The sequence below is a fragment of the Lycium ferocissimum genome, chromosome 1 (genome assembly GCF_029784015.1).
Source record: "Lycium ferocissimum isolate CSIRO_LF1 chromosome 1, AGI_CSIRO_Lferr_CH_V1, whole genome shotgun sequence".
Classification (NCBI taxonomy): Eukaryota; Viridiplantae; Streptophyta; class Magnoliopsida; order Solanales; family Solanaceae; genus Lycium; species Lycium ferocissimum.
In genome coordinates this window covers 65,414,667-65,442,442 of record NC_081342.1, presented here as the reverse complement: position 1 = coordinate 65,442,442, position 27,776 = coordinate 65,414,667, and the positions used below count along the sequence as shown (strand labels likewise).

The window sequence follows — 27,776 nt, the reverse complement described above, 5'->3', positions numbered from 1 at the left end:
AACAGTATATATGGGAAAGTTGAGCACATGTAACTGAATTACAACGTACAACTGCACTATCTTAGTTGAGCACAAAGAATTAGAAATCGATCTTATTCTGGCACCAAAGTCCAGAAGTAGGATTTAATTAGAACTTTATTACCATTCCTTCTAACAAAATTTCTCTGTTTCAAAAAAGAAAAAATGATCACTAATTAAGGTTGTATTGTAATAGTTATGGCGTGGACTGTGGGGGTACATGTTCACTATATTTAGTTTTAGGATTCTTGTTTCAGAATCATAGTCAAATAACAAATTTTTGTTGAATTTAAAGTCCTAAATATGTGAGAATTTTTTTTATTACAATTTTATCCAACATGAAATTGATTTATTAAAGAATATATTAGCTTTTAAAGGGCATAAAGTTGATCAACACTTTGAGAATATTTTCGTCGTTCAACGTTTAGTGTGAAATATCCGTGCTTTGCAAGAGATCTTTAGTCAATTATGTATATATAGAAAGGCAAAAATCATAAAGCAATGTACATGGAAAAAATGCAAGTATAACGTTCGTTAAGAAAATTTTAGACTCTCCTAACTTAATCCAAACTAAATGTATGTAGTGGATGATAGTCAAGTGTTTCCAGCATCCTCAAGACTCCTTTTTCACTATAATAGTTGTTCGTGGCCTTTAGAGAAAAGTTTTAGTAGGATTCTAATTTCACAATCATAATGAAATAACAACGTTAGTTGACTTCAAAGTCCTAAATATTAGGACAATAATTTTTTTTTTTCAAAATGAGGGTTGTAAAGATGCATACTCCTGAACCCATTTCACTCCATCAAACATTCATGAACTCAGATTGATTTTGGAAGACGTGGGAAAATATGCATTCAAAATTGATTTTCTGGCTCTTAAAACTGATGATGAGAAGAGGTTTTTTGTAGAAAGCAGTTTGAAGGCTTCAAATGTAAAGGGATAAAGATCATAAGGGTGGTATTGTCGGGGGTGACTTTTGGGTGAAGCCTCTAAAGCCTAGGCTTTAGGCCTCTCAATTTTTGGGGCCCAATTTTTCTTCAATATAGTTTATTTTTGAAAAATTATAAAGTATTCTAAGTACTTTTTGTCATTAAAAGGAAATAGTTAATTAATTGATAGAAAATAAGGCCCTAAATCAGTAAGTAACGTATAGTATATAAATACTCAATTTCTAATATATTGACAAAAAAAAAAGGCCCCTGATTGGTTTCTCTACAATACTTAATCTACTTTTAACTTTTGCTGAACTTTAATATACTTCTACGCATTTATGTTCTTCTTTGTTTCTCCAAGAGTCTTTGACTTATATTGCTATGAAAGACACAACGTATGAATTTTCTATTTTTATTTTTTCTCGGGCACCAAATATTGCAAGAGGTATATTCAAGCACCAAATAAGTATTCTCAAATCAAGTTATCAACTTCTTAAATCAGATTCCATTATTTCAACTTTTTAGTATTTTTTTCATCTGCAATTTGCTTGTTTTGATATCTTACTATGTAATATATATTGTCTCTTTAATTATTTATTAGAATATAAAATATGTCAACTAGAAAATTTGAATCCGGTTGTTCAAAACTCAAAAAAGAAGAATTGAATCTTTGATACAATCACAAAAAGGAGCTCTTGAGAAAATAAGTGAGATATATGATATAGATTCTCAAAAAGTAGACTTCAAATGAAAAATAATAATGAATTCTTTTTTCTATTCTCGTTTTATGATTAAAAATAAGGAAAAAGAGTCAAATATACCTCTCTACTTTGTTTTATTGGTTAAATATAACTTTCGTTAGTGAAAGTTAACAAAAATACCCCTGACGTCTTCAAACTCACACTTATGCCCCTATTTGGATGGAAATTTCCAAATCCTCTCAAATTACCCAATTTTAAAAAAATTAACCACTTTTTTTATTGACCCGCCCCGCCCGACCCATCTATCATCATCATCAAGCTCTAGCTTCATCATCCATGGAGAGAAAAAAAAAAAAAAGCAAACACACACTCAAATGATAAAATCCCAAAACTCACCTCAAATTTAATCTTTAAATCCAACTCCAAATCTTGGTACAGCCAGTACTTGGAGTCTATCAAGGACAAGTTGAAACTGAATCGTGTAAAAATGGGAATAGTTCAATCTGAAATAATTAACTGTAGAGATGGAGGTAGCTTGCACAGATTTCAGGAGATGAAGCAGCCCCATAAGCAACTGCTTCTCTTTGCTTAGAACTGCTTCCCTTTGTTTTGAAGAAACCGTTGATAATGGGGACTGACACCAAAACAGGTGATGAAGAGAAGCAAAACGGGACTTCGTTTGATGTTAATGATTACACAATCATTAAAGAAGGAGATGCTGAGATTCTTATGCATGCTAAAAATGAAGTTTTTTACAACAAAACCCAGGTCTTCCTTTTTTTTTTAATTTTTGATGTAATTTGGTATTCACTGTCTGTGTTACTTTTTAAGAACAGGTTGTTTATATGGTTCAAAGATTTATACATTATTAATTACTCAGACCGCAAGTATTGGCTGCACCAAGATTTGGAGTTGGATTTAAAAATGAAATTTGAGGTGAGTTTTGAAATTTTATCATTTGGGTGTGTTCTTGCTTTTTTCTCCGCAGAAGAAGATGAAGCTAGAGCTTGATGATGATGATAGGCGGGTCAACAAAAAAAGTGGGTAATTTTTTTGAAATTGGGTAATTTGAGAGGATCTGGAAATTTCCATTCAAATAAGGGCATAAGTGTGAAGTTTGAAGACGCCAGGGGTATTTTTATTAATTTTCACTAACGGAAGGTATATTTAATTAATAAAATAAAGTAGAGGAGTATATTTGACCCTTTTCTCTTAAAAAAAAAAGAAGTTAAGGCCCCTAACAGTTTTGAGCCGCCTCTGAGTATTGTAAGGTGTATGTTGGCTGTTTACCTGAAAGGTTTCAACATTGCGTAATAATCCTAAAATTGCGCAATATACCCAAGTGAAAAATTATTCTCGAAAGAGAGGTGAAAACTAAGTACGCATTTGGCCATGAAAAACAAACGAATATTTTTCACTTTATTTGAAATTTGAAGTTGGAGTTGAAGATTAGTGTGTGTTTTGGTTATAGTTTTTGCAAAGAATATTTGGTTGTTTGAATGTACTAAAAATGAAAAGAAAAAAAAAAGTGAAACAGGAATTTAGATAAGCTGTACTTGAAATTTTCACGGCCAAAGCGCTGATTTTCAAATAAAGTGAAAAATTCTCATGGCCAAACGGGTCCAAATCTTTGAATTGAACTAGCAAGAACACGATATAGAGATGTATGCTCAATGAATTAGGAGTTCAATTTTACGTTATTTTTCTCCGTTCAATTCAAGAATGATTATGAAGTTATTAAAGAGGAACAACCTAAATTGGAGGCAACAAGACCGGAACTACAATATATCAAATATTGATCATGGTACAGAAATCAAAGTTAATGAACCCAGAGGGGACAAAATCCAATGGCTATTCGTCAACAATATGAGAACAAACATCAAAATCCCTATGATTTGCCAAAGAGTATGTACATTCCAACTAAACAAACCCCCAAAAAAATCGACAGTAAAGGAACTGTTAGAATCATATCCAACTTTAGGCACAACAATGAGGGAGAAATGACGCATGATTAGGCCTTAGGCCATAAGCAGTTGTTAGCCGAAAATCTTAGATCATTTCCTACAGAATGTATGCATCAGAAAACTCTTTCCAATTCAAGCCATCACCAAAAGAAGCTGCTACCTGGAAGGACCACCGGAATGTGTGAACAAAAGCAGTATCCAGAAAAACAAAATGCACTATCCAGAAAAGCATTATTGCAGAAGCCTCTCGTTTTACGTTTACATCAGTGCTACTGTTTTTTGTTGATGTCATACAGCACGCAAGCATCAGCTGCGGTTTTCATCTGAAACCAGAAAACAATTGTCATATTGATAACAGCATTTTACACAAGGCAAATAAGATACTATCACATATGCACAATTCCTCTATAGGCTGTCAAAAACTAGCATAGATAGTAGTTATCTACCTGTATGACATTAACAAATTGCTTGATTGCCCATCCAAACACAAGAAGAGCAAGATAGACGAGATAAATCCAACTTGTCGTTGCAGTATTTACAAGAACCTAAATATGAGATGCAGAAAATGTGAATCCGCTTTTTAACACGAGGGAGCAGAAATAGAAGATATAAAAGATTATAGTAGCTGAGGTCTTACATCAATAAGACTGTCAGTCTCGTTCCTTGCAAGAAGGAACAATGTAATATAAAGAACCTGGCAAATAAAAACTAAAATCAGATAACAATTTTGTGCACATGAAGAATCTCGCAGCTTTCCAAAATTGATATAGTTACCTCACATGACACGCAACAGTAGCCCATAAACATCCTATTTCCATAGTAAAGCCTGAATAGCCAGCTACTGCTGTCTTTGACATCTTTATGACTTGTCTTTCCTACTAAGAAGGTACTGCAAGAATTTTTTATTGGTTGAGAAAACATGATCAATCAGAAGTCTAAACACATTATTACAGAAAACACAAAGCATAATCGATCTTTGCTTAAAAGATATCTGTGTTATTGGAGAGTTAATTACCTATACATTTGCAACCAATGGCTGGAAATATCTAGAGCAAGCAATGACAAGAAAATAAAACCAGGCCTGAAAGCAAGAGGACACAGGAGAAAATAAATCTTAAATATAACAAAACTTTTAAAAATCCAATAGCTTACGCAGACAAGAGTAATGAAACTACCTGTAAACCTGTGAAAGAATAACCAGCAGACAGGCAGTGCTAACCCTGAAAAATCATACCAGCCCACATAAACAAGAAAGCACAACTGAGTCCTAATATGAAAGTAAGAGCAGATGCATTAAACGTTCAACCACAAGGGTTTTGGGGCGGGGGTTAGAGTGAGGGTTAGAAATGTGGCACTACCTATCTGTCACCATGTCCAAAACAGCCCCAAATGTCGAAGCTGAATCCAGAGAGAAAAATTGACAATCAAATAAATGGCTGGTCTTACATATGACACAGATACAGTTTTATAAAGCCAGAAAACAGGAAATAAAACTCACAGATAGACACTATTATCGTCCGTAACTTTCTTTTTTCTTTATGAAGTTATTAATCTGTATAAAATTTTGGAGCACACGTTACTGGTAATCAATAACTTAAGATCCAGAAAATATTCTGTTAGGAAATGAACTCACAAGTCTTCAAGCAGGTACTTTGATTTAATACTTAGGTTTTTAGTCGTCAAAGGGGTGTCCACAAATACTCTCTCTTTAAAGAGGTGTGTGTGTGTAAATTGTGAAGGAGAAGGGCAGGAGTGGAGTAGATAGAAGTTCCTTAATGCATATAGCAACTGTCCAATAATACTATCCTTCTGGTTCTGTGTTTGGTTACACTTAAATATGTAAACAGAAAATGTCAAACATTCATGTATGTTCTAAAAAAAACCAGCAATATATAGCCTTAAATAGATCCATTGTTGATACCTTAATTTGATAACTTAATCTAAGGAATATTTCCATTTCCGCCTAACTGAGCTTCGAGAAGTGTAGCCGGTTCTAATCTCAAATAAAGGAGGGTTGCCTTTATTCACCGCTGCCCTAACACATAATCTATATTCAATTCTTTTTTTGGTGGCTTTACCAGTAAAGTTTCACATCAGCATAAAAATGCTGATACTTTTGGATGGTATACAAATGTTATTCAAAATAAAAAAAAAAATAGAGAGACTCAACACCTCCACTGAGCCAAGCCCCTAGTATTGTAGCAACAAACTCATTACAGGGTTTGGCTACACTCCTACTCTTGCTCCATCAAGATCTACATTTCTTTTTATGCCATTGCCAATTTCAGAATAACGCTGCTTAGCAAATTTGATGTCCTCCTTGCAGATGATATTTAAGGTAAGAGCAGCTCTGTTCAAAAGCTCTTATGGCAATATTATCCTGTGACTCATATCCCTTACTGGCAAATTCTTTCACCCGCTCCATGTAGCTACTAGTATTAAAAGCGAAGGAGAAAAACCAAAGTTGGGAGAAGAGAAAGTTGTGGTTTTAGAGGAAGAAAAACAATATGGAATAGAGATAGAAGGGAGAAAAAGTGAAAACAAAATGGAGAATAATACAGAGGACGGTAATGGGAGTTAAGAGGTGTAGTAAAAGATGTTGGTGGCTTGAACAAGATACCAATTGATAAAGAAGATTTATCCAGCCGACCCATTGAATCAAGGCATACTTCCCTTTTGGCCTATAAGACTTCCAGCAGTGTTCCGTCTCATATAAGGTAACATACGAATAGTTGGTTTTTTGGTGAAAGATATATCTCAAATTAGACAACCACCCTCCCAAAATAAACAAGAATATGCGCAGTACTAATAACTGTTTCATTTCTGATTTTTTTCTTTCTTAAAACCGTTCTCCCAGGCAGAGAACCGACGGAGGAATGAGGAGTGGTCTATTTGCTCAAAATACGACTTGCTTCCATATGTTCTTCACATCTTAGCACACTTCCAACCATGATGATGGTGAGGCCATGAGGGTGGGGTTTACCAAATCCAAAACCCCATTTGTACATTTTATATGACAATATTACTATTTTGAGAGTCAGCTATTTTTCATTAACTATTCCCTAAATTTCTTAAATAGAGGTAGTGTATTTTGCAGTACTATTTATGGAGTTCCCAAATATATAAGTTTTACTTCCAAAAATTTGCAAAACCTAGTCCGAATTGAGACAGAAATTAGAACACTTTGACATTTCGACTCCTGTCATTAGCAATAATAAACTGGTACCTGATCAAACATAAAACAAGGAAAACTCTTACCTTGATTGAACTTACGAGCAAACCAACCATCCAAAGCATCACAAACGAAACTGAAAACAAAAAACTCAATTAGCCAACAACCCCACTTCCACACACTCCAAAAAAAGACATAAACAAAGGGAATCCACCTAACAAAATACAGAAGGGAAAATAGCTTTTTGTCCACAAAGCACACAGCAAATGCAACAATATTCATCAAAATCCTCAGGTACCCTGCATCCAACAACATATGTAACAACCAATTCAGCACGACATATCTATATCCCACTCTAACATCTGAAGAGTTACTTAAGTGGCATTTGATTGTACAAAGTTATTTTTCTGAGTTCTATTAAAGTTGACATTGATCTCAAACCAAAAGCAGTCAAATCAAAATACAATATTGAATATATTTCAAAAAAAAAAAAATGCATGATTAAACTATCAAAACATTTATGAATCTAAGAGGAAGAAAAGTATTTATACAGTCTGGATCAAGTAAGTTGAAAGTAAAACACAAAAAATGAAGCAATCCATTATGGCCGAATTACGCAAGGATGTCAACAGAAAAAGGCCCAATCAACATAGTGCAAGAAAAATGAAGGAAAAATGTAATCCCAAGAAAGAAATAGTGGAAGTTAAGTACTTGACATCGGAGCTTTGGTATTTATAGAAATGCATAAGGTAGAGCTTCTTACTCCCTTTGTTCCTTTTTACTTGCCCCTTGTTGACTTGGCACTCCCTTAAGAAACTATTTATTAGGGGTTTGTTTAACTAAATCACCCTTATTAATTATGCTGTGGAAATCTAAGTTTGGCTACTTACGTTATGTAGTTATTTAATGATAATCTCTCTTGATTTGCTAAAATGACTAAATAAAAAGGATTATCTATTTTTAGTATATGGGACAAGTAAAAAGGAACAGAGGGATCAATAAGACCACTGCAAAGCCTCATTGGAAAGAAGAATTAACTAATTCCCTAATTCCAGTAGAGCACAAGAACTTGCAGTGCAGCAAAAGGATCTCTGACATAAACAAATGAGAATCAAACACAATTGAGGTGTAAAAAAAACGAGAATTAAACACTAAAGGGAAGTGAGGTGTTTAAGAAAAACGAGAGCCAATTTCAGTTCCAATAAATTCGAATAGTTTTGTATTCCACACAAAACACTAGCATGTAGCATCACAATGGCGACTTTTTTGTAGTAATAGCATAGGCTAGCCACTTTTCAACCCCGTCCATTGAAAATAGCCATTGCCATTGAGTTTCAAATTCCATGATAATGTCCCGGAGTTTCAACTGTGAAATTTGAAACTCCATGAAAGTGACTATTCTTTCAATTACAAAGGCTAAAAACTGGCTATTCGTAATTTTTATCCGAATCTTTTAGTCATTTTTTATGACAACGCTGTCATGCCCAGCTTGCACGCACCTCTTATTCAACCAGGTACCTGCTACCTCCCACCAGATATCAACTAACTATTTCCTAGTCATATTATTACACAATATTATTCAAAATATCACCCATCTCTTTTCAAAAAGAGATATTCTAACCAAAGTTATACTCCCTCTATCCCAATAATTTATGTGCTACAGTTCAAATTTCGAGAGCCAAACTTCTTTATTTTGACCGTGAATTCTAACATACAATCTTTAAATTTTCCTTGAAAAATAACATACTTATTCAGAAACTACATAAAAAGTAAAATAAGTCAATGTTTAGCTCTCGAAATCCGAACCGTATCACATAAATTGAGACAAAAAGGAGTATACTCCAACAAGTAAAAGTTACCAACAAAATTAAAAACTTCAAAAATGATTACTAAAAATAGAACAAAAAGATAAATATCATCTCCAAAAAACAAAAAAAATCAAGGCCTAAACATAGAAATTTTCAACAAACTTCGAGAAATAAACACAAAACCACGTTCTACTTTCAGTACGCGGTCAAAGATTTTCTTGTTTACCTCTCGAAATCCGAACTGTATCACATAAATTGAGACAGAATGGAGTATACTCCAACAAATAAAAGTCATCAACAACATGAAATTTCACAAATCATTACTAAAAATAGAAAAAAAAAAAAGATGAATATCCTCTCCATAAAATAAAAAATCAAGGCCTAAACATAGAAATTTTGAACAAACTTCGAGAAATAAACACAAAACCACGTTCTACTTCTTAGTACATCATTTTCGTTCTCCAATATATCAAATTTCATAAAAATAAAACAAAATCGACAAGTATAACACTTATTCGAGCTGAATATATACCAATGAGTGTTCAAAAATATAAAAAAGGAATTCGAAAAGAGAAATAACTGACCGATGATATTTGGAATATAAAAGTAAACATTTAATGGCTTTGGTCTCGATTTTCCTGCCATTTTACAACGATTGTGAATTGATTGTAAAATGCTGCCTTTCGATCTACGCAAAAGGAAACACTTATAGAAAAACCAGCGAAATATTCCTTGCTCTTTTTTTTTCTTTTTTTTTTTTAATTATTTGAAGAAAAAAAAATGCTTTTTCTAGGATTTGAGATTAGTATTGAGATTGGATTATTCAATTTGGGCACTTTATTCTAATTTGGGGCTTGCCGTCTGAACGGGTTAAAGAATTTTACTCAAGAATGATAAGGGGTCATTTGGTACACGGTATTAGGCGGATATCGCAAAGATTAATTGTGGATTAATTTTATATTATATTTGATAGAAGGTATAAATTTATATTTTATATCAAATAAAGTATAAAGTGCATCTTAAATTTAAAGATGCGATATCTCATCTTATCTTATTAATTCTGATATTATTTTGTCTCATCTCCTAGATGGGATAAATTAGTCCCAAGAGATGGGATGAATTAGTCTCAGGATTATGTCTACGTATCAAACGACCCCTAAACGAGGGATAGGATGGGTACGGATTATTAATCCAATGGGATTGGAATTAATCCTATATTTGATTGGTGGGATAACTTTTTTGATATCCTATCCAATCCCATGTAGATGGGATAAAAGGTGGGATTAGTAATCACATCTTATCCCACTCAATCCCATCTACATGAGATAACTTATCCTCCTACCAAATGACCCCTTAGAAGTGTATTATTTTTTCTCAATTCATTTTATTTTTAATCTATTTTAAATAATATATATGCTTAATTTATATGGTACTATTTGACTGGATACAAAATTTAAGAAAGAAAGAGATATTTTTAAAATTTATGGTTTAAAATAAATATTAAATATTGGTGGGATCATAAATCATCTCATTAAATGTACTTAGGTAATTTAGAGTTAAATTGTCACTAAATATAGCAATGTGTCATTTTTTTGTTGACTAATAAGTAAAGAATATCACATAAATTTGGACGAAAGAAGTCTTTTTATATATAATTATAATATTAATTCTAAAAAAATCTATTGATCTTATTTAGATAATTTATAATTGTTAAAATAATTTTTAGATCATAAATTCTAAACGGTCAATGGCTTAGGTTTCGATTTTGCAGGCATTTTTGATCGACTGTTCTTCTCACCATGATTGGAAATCCTGCCTTTCGATCTACGCCAAAAAAAAAAAAAAAAAAAAAAAAAAAAAAAAAAAAAACACTTATAGAAAAAGCAGTGAAATATTCTTTGGTCTTTTTTATTTTAAAAGAATGAAATGCTTTTTTCAGGATTTGAGATGTAGTATTCAGATTGGATTATTCTATTTGGACGCTTAATTCTAATTTGGGCCTTGCCGTGCGTCAAACATGCAACCCCAAAAATTATAGTCAAGAATGGTTCCGGATTTCATACAAAGTTCATACACCAGAAAATAAATATGTATAAATTTTTGTATGCAATATGTATAATTGTATAAATTCGTTATAATTTTTGTGTATAAAATATGTGTAAAAGTTGTATGTATATTTTGATCATGATACAGTACATGTAAATTGTATAAAATCTGATCAAAGTATGTATAGATTATGAGAAAGTATATATGTATAATAAGTTTTCTAATTGATACAAGCCAGATTCCATACACATTTCATACATTAATTCATATAAAAATTATTCGCATTTCATACACATTGTACCGCATATATCTATATGATATATAGCAGATTTCATACACATTTCATACATATATTAGTTTTCAACATTTTTGAAAACTATAGTTTATATAATATATAAAGGTTACAAACACACAATGATCACACATATCTCAAACGATACAAACTAATTTTTATATACAATTAATACACAGGTCAGTAATAAAAAATACTTTGTAATATTGGTTTGAAAATTTATTCTAGGAGAAAAGATGAATTTTAGGTCTGGAAATGATGTCTATCATAGAAGGGCAGAGAGAGAGAGAGAGAAATCTTTTAAAAAAGAAGAAGAAGTTGATCGGTAACTATCCTAAAATTAAGCTCACATTTAAAATCAGATTATTTTTCTTAAAAAAAAAGCCTAAAATCGTGGGATCCCATTAAACTCAAATCTGGTATACTTTGTAATTTTGTTGGTATGTTTTGTAAATAAGAAAAAATATCATTATATTTTGCAATATAGAGTCTCAAGTAATATTTATTAGGTCATTTTCCCATTCTTTTTATCCTAATTTATATGATGTATTTTATATTTTAAAATTAGAATAAAGAGACCAAGGAATATTTAGTTGGGTTTAAAAAGGTGTTTTTAAGATTGTATATGTGATGTTTGTATTCTTTCTGTCCTAATTTATATGATGCATGTTAATATTTTATTTTTTATTTTGATCTTAATTAGAAAATAATGTATAGTTGTATAAATATTGTTTAGATTGTCAGATTCAATTTTTTTCGTTAAAGACTTTATACCAATTGAAGTGTATAGCTCAAATGAATTAATCTCTTTTGAGTTTTTTCAAGATATTTTTGTTTCTTTCCTTTTGTGCTTATCAGGTTAGATTTGGAAATTTCAACTGTCTTTATCCAAACATTCTTTTTCTTAATCTCTCAATTTCTGTGTGTTATGGCGTTTGACTTTGCAATGGATCCAGAATTGTAATTATGTAATATTTATCTACATTTGATTTTTATGGAATATTTCTTGGGATCGAAAATAATCATGACGTCATGCGGAAACTTATAATTACAAGCCTTGAACGACAATAATTCGGACAACAAAGAAAATATACTAAAAGGCATAATATTATAATATCTAATTTAAAAGAAAGCATTAAAAACTATGGAGAGAATAATCTCCCAATAAACAAGACTCTTTAGGGACTACATTGTGGATGCTTTTTTTTTCTCTAGTTGTGAGAAGGAGGTCTTCAATTTATAGATGTCTAAAAACTTTTCCTCCGAGAAAAGGGTTACTCAAATATGGAAGATTTATATTTTCCTTTGGAAAAAGTAAAATTAATTATGGTAAACTCTTTGTCTTTCCTTCAAGAAAAAGTAAAATCCAAATATAGTAAGAAAATCAGGACAAAAAATCTTAACAAATCTCCCCTTTTGGCCTGAATTTTCTTGACAAAACTTGATTCGTCTTCTTCACATAATCTTCATCACTGTTGCTTGCTATGGTTAAAAGTAGGCATGGGTTAAAAATTTAAGCCTTGTGCGTTAAAAGTGAACATGGGTTAAAATTGGGCCAAGCATTTAAAATAAGCAAGGGTTGAAAATTTGAGCTCATACGTTAAAAGTAAACATGAGTTGAAAATTGAAGCTCATGCGTTAAATTAAGCATGAGTTAAAAATTGTTTTTGTTTTAAAAATATGCAGTTGCAGAAGTTTTGAAAATATGATTGAAAATTTCTCCACATGTAGTACTCCAGATATCTTTTTTTTTCTTGGACAAAAATTTTCATTATCGTCAAATTGGCTGCATCTTGATATGAATCTGACTTAAACCTGTCTTCAACCTCGTTGTACCGTTGGCTCTGATACCACTTGTTGGGATAAAAAATAATCAGGATGTCATGCGGAAGCTTATAATTGCAAACCTTGAACGACGATAAATCAGACAACAAAGAAAATATACTAAAAGTCATAATATTATAATATGGTTTGGTCAAGTGACCTACATATTAAAAAATCTAATTTAAAAGAAAGTCTTTAAAACTATGGAGAGAATAATCTCCCCATAAACAAGACTCTTTAGGGACTATATTATGGATGCTTTTTTTTTTCTCTAGTTGTGAGAAGGAGGTCTTCGATTTATAGATGTACAAAAAAAATTTCTCCAAGAAAAGGGTTATTCAAATATGAAAGATTTATATTTTCCTTTTGGAAAAAGTAAAATCAATTATGGTAAACTCTTTGTTTTTCCTTCAAGAAAAAATAAAATCCAAATTTGGTAAGAAAATCAAGAAAACCTTAACAAGATTAAATTATATTAATTTGTTATGATTAAATAGTTTAATGAAATATCTAATACATCAATTACTTATGATTTAATTAAAAAATTGTATAAAAATATTCATCACATATTTATTAATTTAATGTATATGGGACGCTGGTAAGATTTTATCATTCGAAAAGAGAAATAACTCGACCGATGATGTTTGGAATATAAAAGTAAACATTTAATGGCTTTGGTCTCGATTTTCCTGCCATTTTTCAACGATTGTGAATTGATTGTAAAATGCGGCCTTTCGATCTACGCAAAAGGAAAAACACCTTATAGAAAAAAAAAGAAATGCTTTTTCTAGAGAAATATTCAATTTGCTCCTTCCTTGCCTTCTGAACAGGTTAAAGAATTTTAGTCAAGAATGATAAGTGTATTATTTTTTTCTCAATTCATATGATGCATTTTATTTTTATTTTAAAAAATGAAATGCTTTTTCCAGGATTTGAGATGTAGTATTCAGATTGGATTATTCGATTTGGACACTTAATTCTAATTTGGGCCTTGCCGTCTGAAACGGGTCAAAGATGCAACCCGACAAATTACATTTTTTTGCGCGGATTGCCCTTCTTTTGGGGTGGTTTTTAAATTTTACCCCTCATATTTGTGGTCTTTAAATTTTGCCCCTCATATTGGTGGTCTTTAAGTTTTATCCTTCGCTTGGAAAGGTGGGCGAATACCTGAGGTTCTGGGTTCGAACCCACGCTCAGGTATAAAATAAAAAAATAATTTCACAAAGGCAGGGCTAGGAGCGTGTATGCCGGATCCGGCATACAATCCTTAAGGAAAAACTAAAGTTATGCCGGATCCGACATAACTAAAAGTTTGCCCCAAAAGTTAAAACTAAAGTTATCTCTCCGACATAACTAAAAGTTTGCCCCATAAAGCAGAACTTTTCCTTAAGGCATAATTTAGTTATGCGCTTATGGAGCAGAGACTTTAAGTTAAGATAACCAAAAGTATGCCCCATAAGCAAGAACTTTTCCTGGGCGTAGACTTTGTCTTATAAGACAAACTTTTAGTTATGCGTTAAGGACATACTTTTAGCGATGGGGCATACTTTTAGTTATGATAACTAAAACTTTAAAAGTAAAAAATAAAAATAAAAAATATATGCCTCAAGACAAAGTCTACCCCCTCCGACAGACTTTTAATTAAAAATAACTAAAAGTCTGTCGGAGGGGGCATAGCGAAATTCAAACTCTGTCTTGCGAATTTGTTTTAAATTTTTGACTGAGCGGGAGTTTGAACCCGGAACCTATGGATTTTAGACAAAGGGCAAAATTTAAAGACCACAAATATGAGGGGCAAAATTTAAAGATCAAACCAAAAGAAGGGCAATTCGCAATTGCCCGACAAATTATAGTCAAGAATGGTTTCTATTCCTTTACTAATCCTAATTTATATGATGTATTTTATTTTTTTAAATTAGATAAAAGAGACCAAGGAATATTTAGTTGGGTTTATAGAAATGTTTTTAAAATTGTATTTCTGGTGTTTGTATTCTTTCTGTCCTAATCTATATGATACATGTTAATATTAATTTTTTTATTATGATCTCAATTAGATAAGAATGTATCAGGCGCGGATTCGGCCGAATTCAGTAGCTTTGGTCCAAACTCTGTATTTTTATTAAAAAAATTCATTGAATATATACAAATTATTGATTTAGAACCCAGTAACTTTAAATAATTAGAAAATCGAACCCATAAATTCCAAATCCTGGCTTCGCCTCTAGAATGTATGGTTATATAAATATTATTTTGATGGAAAGATTGAATTTCTTAATTTTTTTTTTTTTTTGTTAAAGATTTTATACCAATTGAAGTGTATCGCAAATTGGAGCAGAGTAATTAGACATACAATCCCCCACCCTTTAGGCGTAGCTCAAATGAATTTATCTCTTTTGAGTTTTTTCAAGATATTTTGGTTTCTTCCTTTTGTGCCTATCTGGTTCGATTTGAAAATTTCAACTGTCTTTATCCAAATATTCTTTTTCTTAATCTCTCAATTTCTGTGTGCTATGGCGTCTGACTTTTCAATGGATCCAGAATTCTGTTTATATAATATTTATCTACATTTGATTTTTATGGAGTATGAGATTATATTAATTTATTATGATTAAATAATTTAATGAAATATCTAATACATCAATTACTTATGATTTAATTAAAAAATTTGTATAGAAATATTCATCACATATTTATTAATTTAATGTATATGGGACGCTGGTAAGATTTTATCATTCTGGAATCCTTTTCTAAGTGAGTTTACAATTAAAAGAATTATTTCGTTTCGAATATTTATATCAACTAAATATTATGTATTTGCAAATAAATTAATTTACTTAATTATACTTTTGCACTTCCACCTTATTAATTTACTAAATCACAATATATTGATATTATTTTGTTGGGAACACTATATAAGTAAGTCTTTACCATCATACCCTCATGATTTTCAAATACTAAAACCTAGGGATATACATGGACCGGGTTGGTTCGGATTTTTAAAATACAAAACTAAACTAATTGCGTCGGGTTTTTAAATTTATACACCAAACCAAATCAATAAAATTCGGGTTTTTGAACTTCGGGTTATTCGATTTTCTCGGGTTTTTCCCGGAAAAGTCTTCATACAAAATATATAATTTTTACTTCAAATATTTCTTTACTCCTAGTAAGATAAAACTATATAAGTAAGGTGTTTCTTAAAAAAATAACACAAAATGTGAGATGAATGATGACATTATATTAAAATATTCAACAAAAAAAATAATAAAATCGGTTAAAATAAATATTGTTAACTAATAAGCCATAAAAAATGACCATAATCTAAAAATACTAAGTCATGCTAAAATAAGTACGACTAAAAAGTTTTAATTACAAGAAAAAGAAAAAAAATTAACTCATGTATTTTCACTCTCTAAACCAATTATGCAAAACTAAAGAATAGATATTCAACATTATTGTCATTCCTAGTCATAATATAGAATTTCTTTTGTTAGCAAGAAACCGAAATAATATGATAATAGACAAAAGAACTACGAAAAAATTTCAGAAATGTATAAATTACATTACAAATAAGTATTTATATATATAAAATATTTTAAAAATTGAATAAATGTAATGTCGGGTTGGTTTGGTTTGGTTTGACTTTTTTTAGCTAAAACCAAACCAAACTAATTATGGTCGGGTTTTTTTTTTCAACACCAAACCAAGTCAAACTCAACCACTAATTGGATTTTTTTCTCAAATTGATTCGATTTATTGATTTGGTGCTGTTTATCGGTTTATTTTTTACACACCTACTGAAACCTATAACACGTGAGTGTACATTTGATAGGATTTCTATTCTTGTTGTCATGTTGTTTTTTTCTTCTTAATTGCTGACAGGTGGGATCCAATAGAATCCACTTGGACAACTTGAATTTTTCTAAAGGACACATTGTAAAATTTTTATGTTGCTGGCACAACTTGAAATTTTTCTATGGTATAGTACCAGCTAAATTTGAATTTTTGAAGCAAGTTTGCTATTTCTAGTTTGTTAGCATCCCCGGCTTACAAACTAATGGACAAAATCTTTCCAAAAGGAAAAGCAAATATTGACGAACCAATCTACATCTTATCGAATTTCCTTTCAAAAAGGTTATGCTACATTCCGTGTTGGAAAAACTTGTAATAACTATAATATATTTGAACTTTAATGAAATAATGTTTAGGAGTTTATTGTCTACTATTAATTGCCAGTTTAAATTTCCTCAAATATTATTGACCGTTTCAATTTAAAAGAGAAAAGAATTGTATGTCCTTCTAGAAACAAGTTAAAGGTATAATAGTGGGGAATATATAACTTTTTCCCCCTTCTTAATCAATTTTAGATAATAGAGGCAATTAGATGATGTCTAATTGACTACGAATCCATACCTTCAACAGGTTGTAAAGGCTTCTATGGAGGCATTTATATATGTTTCTTTTTAATATACTGTAAAAAATGATGCAAGAACGGATAGAACCTAAGAGTTCATCAAAACAGTCTAAGGGACCTAGTCCCTGAATTGTTTTCACAGATAAAGACAGAAAAAAAATAAGGCAAGATATTTACGTGGAAAACTCCTTACTCAAGGGATTAAAAACCACGACATACTCCAGGTGATTTCCAACTTCACCAAACTGAGCAATGTTTTAGATTACAAATTCTTGCAACCTAGGACTTAGACCACTAATTCCTCCCCTACAATAACTCTATCAAAGACACATGCTCTTGACTAACTCTAGTCAAACACCAAACTGATTCAACTAACTCTAGCTGAACCTAACACCACTATGACTAACTCTAGCCAAGTGTTTACAACAAAAGCTTGATAAAAACAAAATACCTACAAAACCCTTCTTGAAGAAGTGTAGGTTTACAATGTAGAGATCATAAAGACAAAGACTAGACAACTCTAGGACTCAAAACATCTTCCGTTGTTGAGATCTGAACCTTGAACTTGTCTTAGCTTTGTTCTTGAAAGCACCAAGAGAACTGTAGCGGCTACACTTGTAAAGATCTAGATTGCTAGGTTTTCAAGTGATAGGTTAAACAATGCCAACATGTTGTTTAAATAGGAACTCAAATGAGAGCATGTGAGATGCATGTGACCTGGATAGAGATGTTACACTGGTCTTTCGCTTTTAGCATGCTTGCGGAAAATAATTAATGCATTTAATTGTTCAGGATGGAGGATTAATCTTTATCGGAATAGTGTCGCGGTTTTACAGAATTAAAAAATAAAGCAATTCAAATCTGTCATAACGTGTGGTTACAACGTACTGTAAAAGAGGGACTCGATCCTTGGCATGTTTCTCAAATCATCAAAACTATGAAATGTCATAACTCATCAAGAACAAAATTATTTATTCGTCCACAAGAGATGACATTGTCAACATAGTGCAATTCTTTTTTTGTGCATCAGAAATTTGCTAATTTTTTTTTTTTTTTTTTTATAACCTTTTATAAACCACACGACTCAAATGTTTCAGGAGGGAAAGCTCGATTTCCTTTTAGTACATTCTTCCAAATTATCAATTTTTTTTTTTGTATATATGGACTTCATTCGCCAAAAAAATTGCATATTGGTTCGCCTACCTTCTTTATTGAAACAATGGCTTAATGCTTATATTCTAAAAAAGATTGTATTCAGACCTTGAGATTCACATTAGATCACAAGTGTGTATCATTTATGTATGCTTTTAGGGATAATCAAGCTAGTGTAGTTGCAATGCGTTCCATTGCCTTTAGGTTCAATTCTGCCTCTTTTTCGCATAGTTTATGGATAAATTCTACCATTTTTTCGTCTTTAACTTTTTGATACTTGTGATAAAGAATCGTATTGATCAAAATCATTAATCAATAAAGGGAAAATACAATCCACTTTTGTAACAGCAAAGCAACGACATGGTTGACCCCAACTTTTAGCATATAATGTGTTATAAACCATTATACATAGTTTTGGGGACAAATTTAACCATTTTCCCGTTATTAAATCTGACACAGTGACAATAACCAAGCTGATCAGTTCCGTTAATCAATTAATGCGAATATAATCCATTTTTTTGAAACAAGAAGGCATGCTTGACCCCAACTATTAACGAAGAGCATATTTGGATCATTTTGCATAGTTCTGTACAAATTTGATAATTTTCCCGTTATTAACTTTTTGACACAGTGACAACAAATCATGTTGATCGATTCGGTTAATCAATAAAGGCGCCTATAATACATTTTTATAATAACAAGAGCATGATTGATCCCAATTATTGTTGGAGAGCATTTTATAACCAATTCGCATAGTTCAGAAGCCTCTCCTTTTCATATCTGAAAGGTAGGGTAAGATGCAGATACCCCACTCTTAAAATCCGATTGTGAAATTATACTGGGTATGTTGCATATTTCAAAAGCAAATTTGACCATTTACCATTATTAACTTTTTGACACGATAACAACAAACCATGTCAATCAGTTTCTTTAATCAATAACGGCAGATACAAACCAATTTTTGTTATTAATTTTTATAATGACAAGGGCATGATTCCCCAACTATTATTAGAGCACATATTTGAACCATTTCGCAATTTTGACTATTTTCCATTATTAACTTTGTGATACAGTAACAACAAATCATTTTAATCAGTCTGGTTACTGAATAAAGGCAAATGTAACACACTCTTGTAACAAAGGCGTGGTATTGACTGTGACATTTTTAGAGCATTTCAAATAATTCAAGGTCATATTTTGACCCGAAATGATCTTTATTCTTTTGTAAACAAAAAAATTATTATTCAGTAAATAGAAATGGAACCCAATCATATTTTATATATCGATAGATTTTTTTTGTGAGCTAATCAATATCAAATATGAAAGGGAAATCGTTAAATTATTCAATTAGATAATAATTTAAGAATAATTGAATTCTTTTTTCAAGTTGATTCAAATTATTCTAAACGTTTTATTACTTATTTATTTTTGTTTGGTGTACAAAAAAACTTTTGAATTCCTATTAAACCCGCTAACGAAAAAGCTTTAATGCTACCCAATCATAACGATAGTATTTTTTTTGGCTTAATGCATAACACAATTCGACATTTTTCACATATTTTTAATCATTCCATCTTCAAGGTGTCTGTGAATGTAGCAACATGTAGCAACTAATATATATTCTAATTTAATTATGCCATCTTTTGGCTAAGATTAGCATCAATTGAGAGGGAAAAAAAGAGTAGCCCTTAATTAAGCCTTTTGCTAGCGTTAAATGAGAACGAAACCAGAAAATTAAGCCGACACATGCATGACCTAAAGAATAGCTTATCACATATCTAAAATATTATTCCATCTTCATTTTCCCAATTTAATTTCTACTTCTAATAAAAATCAAATTTAGGGAGTTTGAGACACACTTGAGGACAAATTCAGGAGTTCAATAAGAACAACACTCAGTTGAGGTGTCAAAAATGAAAAAATGGGGCAAGTTTAGGAAGCCGCATATACATTAAGCCTTTTTTTTCAACTGAATGAATCCATAATGATATTTTATACATAGAAAGGCAGGAAATCATGTTTATAAACAGCTTGTGCTAAAAGTTCACTTTGCAACAGCGGCATAACAAAGAGAAAGTAGAATAGTATATTTCACTTAAGCACTGCTCTTGATAATTTCATCATCTGCATAACTTGCTTTCAACTCGCCCTTGACATCCGCTTCTTGGAAATAATCCTCGCGAGCATTGTCAGCTAACATCAACGCCACCAACCAGAAGAGCGCAGAGTCAAGAGACAAGAAGGCGCCACCGCCTAGAAGACCTGTCTTAGCTGTTGGGCAATCGGTCTGCAAGTTGTGATGAATGTTGCGCGTAATGTGAAGTTGCTCGGAGATTGTAGGCCACAACAACAATGCTGCTGCTAAACCAGTTGTTCCCCTTTGAATTTTAACAGCACAATCCCGAAAAAGAACAATGAGATTCAGAAAATGGAATAAGCATATGAATAATGTGAACTCAACAGCATCATTTATGGTGATGCATCAATGCTGGGAAGTAATCCCCCTTATAAGTTCAATCTCTAGGGTGTGTTTGGTATGGAGGAAGTAATCCCCTTAGAAGTTCCAAAAAATGTTGTTCAAGTTTTACATGTTTGGTTGGTCAAAATGTTTCTCTAGGAAAACAAGTTCTTTACAAATAGGAAAATGACTTACCTAATGAGAACAGGGATACCAAGTTCTATAAGTGGCATTTCATGCTTATTGTCTCCTTCGCTCCACCCAACACCCCATACCCCGACCCTCATCCCCGCAGTGTTTCCATAAATTATATATAAATGCTCTTGGGATAATTTTTTCTACTTACTTACCAAACACCAAAAAATAAGCAAGAAAACCACTTATTTTCCAGTAAAGCATTTTCCAAGAAAACATTTTCCTCCATACCAAAGACACCCTTAAAAGAGAAAAAATGAGGCAACTACAAGACAACGTTGTCTACAAATTAGGGGAAAAACCACATGCACATTTCATCCAAAGAATCACCAGACAAATAACAAATTCCTCCCAGCCTAGTTTTCACTTGCCGAATATCCGAGCATTGTGCTTGCAGTACAAAATTATAAGTTGAGGGATTCTCTACGAATTAATTAATTGTCAGACAGACTTGCAAGAACCCTTCAAACTACCGGCTTTTCATTCCATATGTTTGTTTTTAAACTAACTGACCACAGGAAACTTCTAGTGGCTACCTTACAGAATATTCAGGTCATAGTCAACATTCAATAAAACTGTTACCAGTAGCAATTGTCATCATCAATAAACTTTATTTTCAGCAGGAGTTAGGTATCTCATATGCAGTTCAACCATCGTTCTTAAACCAAATTAAAGGGCCAGTTCCGTGTTTGCACCCTCTCACCGTGTGTCTTAAGTAGTTGCTTTCCCAGTGGAATAATAATTGATACATGAGAAGCTTCCTAGCCTATAAAATGTTTCTAACTCTATACCGATCCGGATGGAATTAATAGATGGAGGCACAGCATCCGCTCAAAGAAATATTAAATACACCTGATGAAAAGCAACTACATAAGAACCTGACGCTGAAGTTAACCTCTGTAAAACTATTTCTGAAACGAGTTATGACGCGAAAGGTATCGGTGTTTTTTTTTCATCACTTCATCAGATATTCATCAATTGCCAAGAGCTGCAGATGCCCAAGCATATTATGCACCCTCCACTGTTGCATTTTTGTGCCACAATAAATAACTAACCTTATCATTGTTGTCTCATCATCATTATTATCATTTTAATTGTTGTTATTTTTAACTGTCAGACAATATTATTAGGGCTATTAGTTGTAGACGATGACAATCAAATGAACAAGTACGTGACCTAGGATTGTGTGTTTTCCAACTTCTGGACAAAAATGGTCAACAATAAAACACATGGGGATAGTGAACTAGGATTAAGAGCCCGTTTGGATGGGCTTATGACTTTTGACTTATAAGCCAAAAGTCATAAGTTAGAAATTCTAGCTTATGACTTTTGGCTTATTTTTGTCATTTTGGCTTAAAAACAAGTGCTTAAAATCACTTTTTTATTTTACCCAAACACTACAAAAATGCTTAAAAGCTATTTTTGGCTTAAAAGCACCTAAAATAAGCCAATCCAAACAGACTCTAAGAAAAGGGCAAGTTACACATTTGGCAGGTTGGCAAAAATAATTACATTTGCTAGTCAAATATACAAAAAATATACAATATTAGGTATGAAATATGTATATTTATACATTAGTTTACAAAAATATACATTTGCTGACTATTATTTTGCTGGACGGCTATTTATATCGATTTCCCTTAAGAAAAAGGTAAATGAAGACATTGAAAAACAGAATGAAAATGAAGACATTGAAAAACAGAATGAAAATGACGAGTTGAAGAGTGCTTACAATGCAATATTGAGGAACACGACGAAACTAGTGTTTCTCAACAAAGCAGCTTGTGGAATTGACTTCCCTTGATACGGATAAAACAAGGAAAGGAAACCGGCCACGGAAGACGCAGCAAGAAAAGCAAAAGACAAATAGCCCAAGGCAACAGTAGGATCAGACTTGTATTTACAAATAACAACGCCTTTTCCTGATATTGCAGTCCCAGCTGCAGGCTGCAAGAAAAATATCCAAAAAAAAAAGGAAATAAGAGAGGAGAAAGTAACCAAAATAAAAAAAAATAAAAAAACTTAACTGATATTGTGCATCTACTCATCAATGATGCTCAAATATCACCACCATTCTCACAAAAAAATTAAGAAGGAATAGCATCATCTTGTTTCACACAGAATATTTTTCACAATCTACAAATCCATTAAGTTTTATCTACCTCTCCGAAATCCAAACGGGAACATAGGCACAAGTAGTAAATTATTAATCACTCTATAGTTTGAATAAGAGTAATTGAAGCCATTAAGCATCAGCACATCACTCTATAGTCTGAAAGGTAAGCCTTTGAACTAGACAACCATGAAAAAGAAAACATTAATCACCAACAAATAAAGAAAACATTAATCACCAACAAATAAACTTTCTTTCGCAATGTTGACAATGTCTAAAAAAGGTCTGCTATGGTATGCACCAACTACCACTCCTCTATTAAATAACTACTTAGGATAACTGAGAAGGATCACGACCAATGCTTCATCCAACATGAGGGCAGCATGACAGGGCAGATCAAGTTGCCAAGGAAGCTTCAATCGCTTAGATTGATTCTTCATTTTAGTTTATGGTGTGCTTAATGATACTGATTATTGGTGACACAGTTATTCAAAACTATCTCACAACCCAGCATATATGGGTGCACCGCTGTCTAAAGACTCGAACCATAAACAGTCAAACCTCTCTATTTGTCCCGATATATTTTGGTTGATATAGCGAAATGCTGTTATAAAGAACATATAATACAACATAACATGAAAGATCGGTTCTACAGAAAATTTTCGATAAATATGTATATACATTAAAAGATGCACCAACTGCCATTAAATCCATTTAGCAAAAAAAGGGAAAACACACACACACACACAAAAGAACTAGGCAAACATGATGTATGAAATTCACAGAGTCAATAGATAAGGCATAAGATAACAGACAAAAGGGTAAGTAGAGGATTCACAAGAGTTCCCTATATCTGATTTTATCAACTAACCTTCTTGTTTTCAGCAATAACTCCAAATATAAAGGATAAAACACCAAGGGTTGCTATTATCATAGACATCTGCTTCATACCAATCGCCATTGGACCTCCAAACTTCAGCAACTACCTGCAAATTCAAAATCCAGAATAACCATTTTTCCATCAAAATTCAACAGAAAAGTCCCAAAATACAACCAAATCAAACAAGTCATCACTTCAACTGTAACAGGAAAAACAGATTATTAAAGTGTCTAATACCAAAATGAACCAAACTTTGAAAAGATGGGGTTCTCTAAATTGTAACCAACAGTATAATTATCAAAAAGATGAACATCCACAGAAAAAGACTGTTTAGATTCTTGAAATTGTGAACATGTTAAGTCAATTGTGATGAATTGCAAAGTGTAAAAAGCTAAGTTACTCGCACTCTCCTAAAATGTCGTCGGGTGCGTGTCGGATCCTTCAAGAGTAGTGTATTTTTGGAGGATCCGACACGGGTGCAGCAACACTTTCGAAGAGTGTGAGTAACTTAGGTAAAAAGAACATACCCTTTCAGCAACTACCTACAATCTCAATATTCAATATACCCATTTTTTCATCGAAATTTAGAAAGGAAAGTTCCCAATATACAACCAAATCAAACAAGTTATCACCTCAACTGTAACAAGAAACAGATTATAAAGTGACTAATACCAAAAAGAACCAAACTTTGCCAAAATGTGGTTATCTGAGTTGTACCCAAGAGTACAACAATCAAAAAAATGAACACCCAGAAACAAACTGTTTAGATTCTTGAAAATGTGAACATGATATTTTTGCCAAGTGAAAAAAAAAAAAAAATACCCTTTCAACATCTACCTACGATTTCAAAATTCAAAATACCCGTTTTTTTCATCAAAATTCAACAGAAAAATCCCAATATACAACCAAATCAAACAAGTTATCACTTCAACCATCGCAAGAAACATATTATAAAGTGCCTAATACTAAAAAGAACCAAACTTTGATTAAAAAAAAAAAGAAGAAAAGAGTATACCCTTTTGGAAGAATAATTGAGAAGAGAAAGAGAAAGGATAATTCTGCTGAGATCTGTTAATTGGGAAGAGCAGAGTTGTCAACGCTGGAGTTTGAGTAAATGAGGATGATAGGAGAGTCCACACTCTTTTGATTCTTTGTGGAAGGTAAGTATTTATATTTGTTTAGGATTCCTTTTACCACATTTGTTTAGATTCTTTATACATCATCTAAAAATGTCCTACTATCTCTGTTTCAATTTATTTGAATCTATTTTTTTAATTTATATTAAAATAAATAATTTTTTTTCTAATTTAAAAATAAATTCTTTATAAATAATTTACCATAGTTATAAATTTTAAAGCCCGAATTATAAGAAAAAAATGTTAAATATTATATCGAGGATATCTTTGAAACGGAGGGATTGCTATGAACTTTGTCTAGATTATATATTGTGGGTCCGAGAGAAAATGTTAAGCGGATTAAAGGGATATCTTAGGATTATTGTACAATTGTGATTATATTTTCTAAAACGGAAAAGGGCCAAATATACCCTGTACTATTGAAAAAGAGCCAAATATACCCCTTCCGTTATATTATGAGTCCGGAACATTTCTAACCCAAAAAAAAAAAAATTGGAACCAAACTAACCCGTTAAAAAAAAAAAAAAAAAAAAACAAAATAGAACTTCACGCGTGCATTCTCGTGCTTGAAACCACTACCAAAATCCCACTGCAACCTCCCATTTTCAAAGATACTCTTCTCTTTCATTTCTCCATTTTCATCCTTTCAACACACTTTTGCACTCCAAAAACATGTCTCTTTTGAAACTTGAAAGTTTTGAAACTTCAAAAACATGTCTCAAAATTTTGAAACTTCAAAGTTTGCTATACAACCCGATATTTGTGAATGCGGTTATTCCGTAAACTAAAAATATCAAAGACCCAAGATAATCCGGCCACCGTTTTTGGCGTTGTAAAGTGCCCGAAGTAAGTGTTTTTACATTTTTTAGTGTTTTTTTTTTTCACGTTATCCACATATTTTTACTTTAAAAAACTGATTTTCTTGTAATGTTTATAGGATATGAGCGGTTGCAAACACTTTCGGTGGGAAGATAGCATTCACGTGGATAAAACGGTGGCGGCGAAGTTTAAAAATTCACTTTTTGATAGAGATACTGCGACTTCACGTATCTCTAGAGATACCGCTAGTTGGACTCGCAATTTAAGCTTGTGGAAGCTGAAGCAAAAATTGAACTTTTGGAGGTCTCGCTCACCGGTTCTGAAAAAAATGAATTTTGTTGAAGTCTAAACTTAGAGACACTCAACAAGAGAAAATAGCTTTGAAAGAAAAACTTAAATTGTGGAAGATTATTTGTGCTATCTTGTTGTTTTTCATTATTTATATGTATTTTGTTTATTAAGTTTAATATTTCTATGGATTATATGTACTAATTTATTTGTGTTTCTTTGTTAAATTGTCAATTAATAATAGACTTTAACGATAAAAGCAAATTAAAAACATGCCAAACTAATTCAAATTGATGACTTCATCATAAAATAAAAATACAAATTAACAGCCTTAGTCCGAAACTTAAATGACCCATAATCTAAGATAGTGAGCCTAAATAGACCCTAATCGTCATTAGAATAGAAGTCCTCAATATCGTCCTCAGAACGATATTGGCGGTCTCTTAACACACATTTTTTTTCAGGAGATGTTAATTCTCTACCGCTTGATGATGCTTGTTCTTCGGCCAACTTTAACATGTAAAATCTACAACGTCTTGCCAGCATTCTGTTATTTTCTTTTCTAATCCTTTGTACGGCAAGCTCGCAAGTTTCTGGACCTACTCGAGGCATGGTTATTGAGTGCCTTGTTGGGATTGGAGCGTTGAGATTTTTCAAGTCACGAACAAGACGTTCTAATTCGACAATCTGATGTGACATTCTCGGCGTAAACCGCAATAATATTCTCGCGGATCGAATATTTCACCTTCGAGAAATCATTATTACGCTCGATAAGAAGGTGGAGATTTAGCTCGTCTAGTTTGAAATATCACTCGAAAAAGCTGCTATGATTTGAACTCTCATCATCATCGCTATTTGGTTCTTTTGGAAGGAGTAAAGACCAAGCCGAGTTTATTACACCCCGAAAATTTCGTGTTACTAAGGATGCGAGACGCTTAATGTGAGCTCGGGAGGAGCAAATATTACAAGTATAAAGGATGAAATTCTATTGTATTAGCATGAGAATAGCATGAGTATGATATTTGGAATTCGTACAATATGATTGGAATGATACGTTAAAAGATATGTAGCCCTCGTAACCGTAAGGTGAGGTGGGGCCCACATGATGGGGTTTTTATAAAGGATATATGACAAGTTATATGGACAATATATGTGAAGTTAAACACAACTCAAGAAGGACCTTGAGCCAAATCCAAGTGTAAGCCCTCTAAAAAGATGTTTTTAAGTTACGTTGTCGGGGGATCTGACTTCTGGAGGCCATAACCCCATCATTATTTGGGAATTTGGGAAAACTCCAAATATGAAAGTTGTAAATAATTGAATTAGCTTTCCAACCATAGGTCGTGGTAATTTATTCGATAATGGAATCAAGAGATATGATTGTTTTACTGAACAAAGGCGTTGGCCGCGAGTAGAGAGCCTGACACGTGGTGGACACGTGGCAGGACCACTCCACCCGCCCTTGGTCACTATAAATAGACTACAAACATGTCATAAACAACATGATAATATGATATAAGGTTCAGCAAGCTTATGGAAGGTTAGAGAGAGAGGAGGAGAGGT

The 27,776-nt window shown here is 32.3% G+C and overlaps 2 protein-coding genes across 2 annotated transcripts; both read right to left on the bottom strand.

Annotated features, from left to right (window-relative positions):
* Window positions 1–3,427: 3,427 nt before the first annotated feature.
* Window positions 3,428–9,350, bottom strand: LOC132057543 (probable CDP-diacylglycerol--inositol 3-phosphatidyltransferase 2). Its single transcript, XM_059450183.1, has 10 exons — window positions 9,181–9,350; window positions 7,003–7,087; window positions 6,875–6,924; window positions 4,975–5,014; window positions 4,792–4,836; window positions 4,632–4,697; window positions 4,391–4,505; window positions 4,254–4,310; window positions 4,063–4,161; window positions 3,428–3,939 (listed from the first exon to the last, which is right to left on the bottom strand). Exons 1-10 carry the CDS (start codon window positions 9,239–9,241, stop codon window positions 3,886–3,888), a joined length of 672 nt encoding a protein of 223 aa, XP_059306166.1. The 5' UTR covers window positions 9,242–9,350; the 3' UTR covers window positions 3,428–3,885.
* A 10,975-nt stretch (window positions 9,351–20,325) lies between these two features.
* LOC132057537 (uncharacterized) lies at window positions 20,326–25,132 on the bottom strand. Its single transcript, XM_059450176.1, has 4 exons — window positions 24,986–25,132; window positions 23,962–24,076; window positions 22,710–22,924; window positions 20,326–20,702 (listed from the first exon to the last, which is right to left on the bottom strand). The coding sequence occupies exons 2-4, from the start codon at window positions 24,049–24,051 to the stop codon at window positions 20,420–20,422; spliced, it is 588 nt and encodes a 195-aa protein (XP_059306159.1). The 5' UTR covers window positions 24,052–24,076; window positions 24,986–25,132; the 3' UTR covers window positions 20,326–20,419.
* Between the last annotated feature and the right edge of the window lie 2,644 nt (window positions 25,133–27,776).

Bases quoted from the DNA above. Each gene is read 5' to 3' on its own strand.
- LOC132057543 (XM_059450183.1), bottom strand. From the start codon at position 9,241: ATGGCAGGAAAATCGAGACCAAAGCCATTAAATGTTTACTTTTATATT. The intron at 4,698-4,791 runs GTAGTTTCATTA...TCTTGCTTTCAG, and splicing joins ATTCTTTCACAGGTTTACAG to GCCTGGTTTTATTTTCTTGT. The intron at 4,162-4,253 runs GTAAGACCTCAG...TCTCATATTTAG, and splicing joins AGACTGACAGTCTTATTGAT to GTTCTTGTAAATACTGCAAC.
- LOC132057537 (XM_059450176.1), bottom strand. From the start codon at position 24,051: ATGGCGATTGGTATGAAGCAGATGTCTATGATAATAGCAACCCTTGGT. The intron at 22,925-23,961 runs GTTAGTTGATAA...TTTTTCTTGCAG, and splicing joins TTATTGCTGAAAACAAGAAG to CCTGCAGCTGGGACTGCAAT. The intron at 20,703-22,709 runs GTAAGCACTCTT...TAAAATTCAAAG, and splicing joins GTGTTCCTCAATATTGCATT to GGGAACAACTGGTTTAGCAG.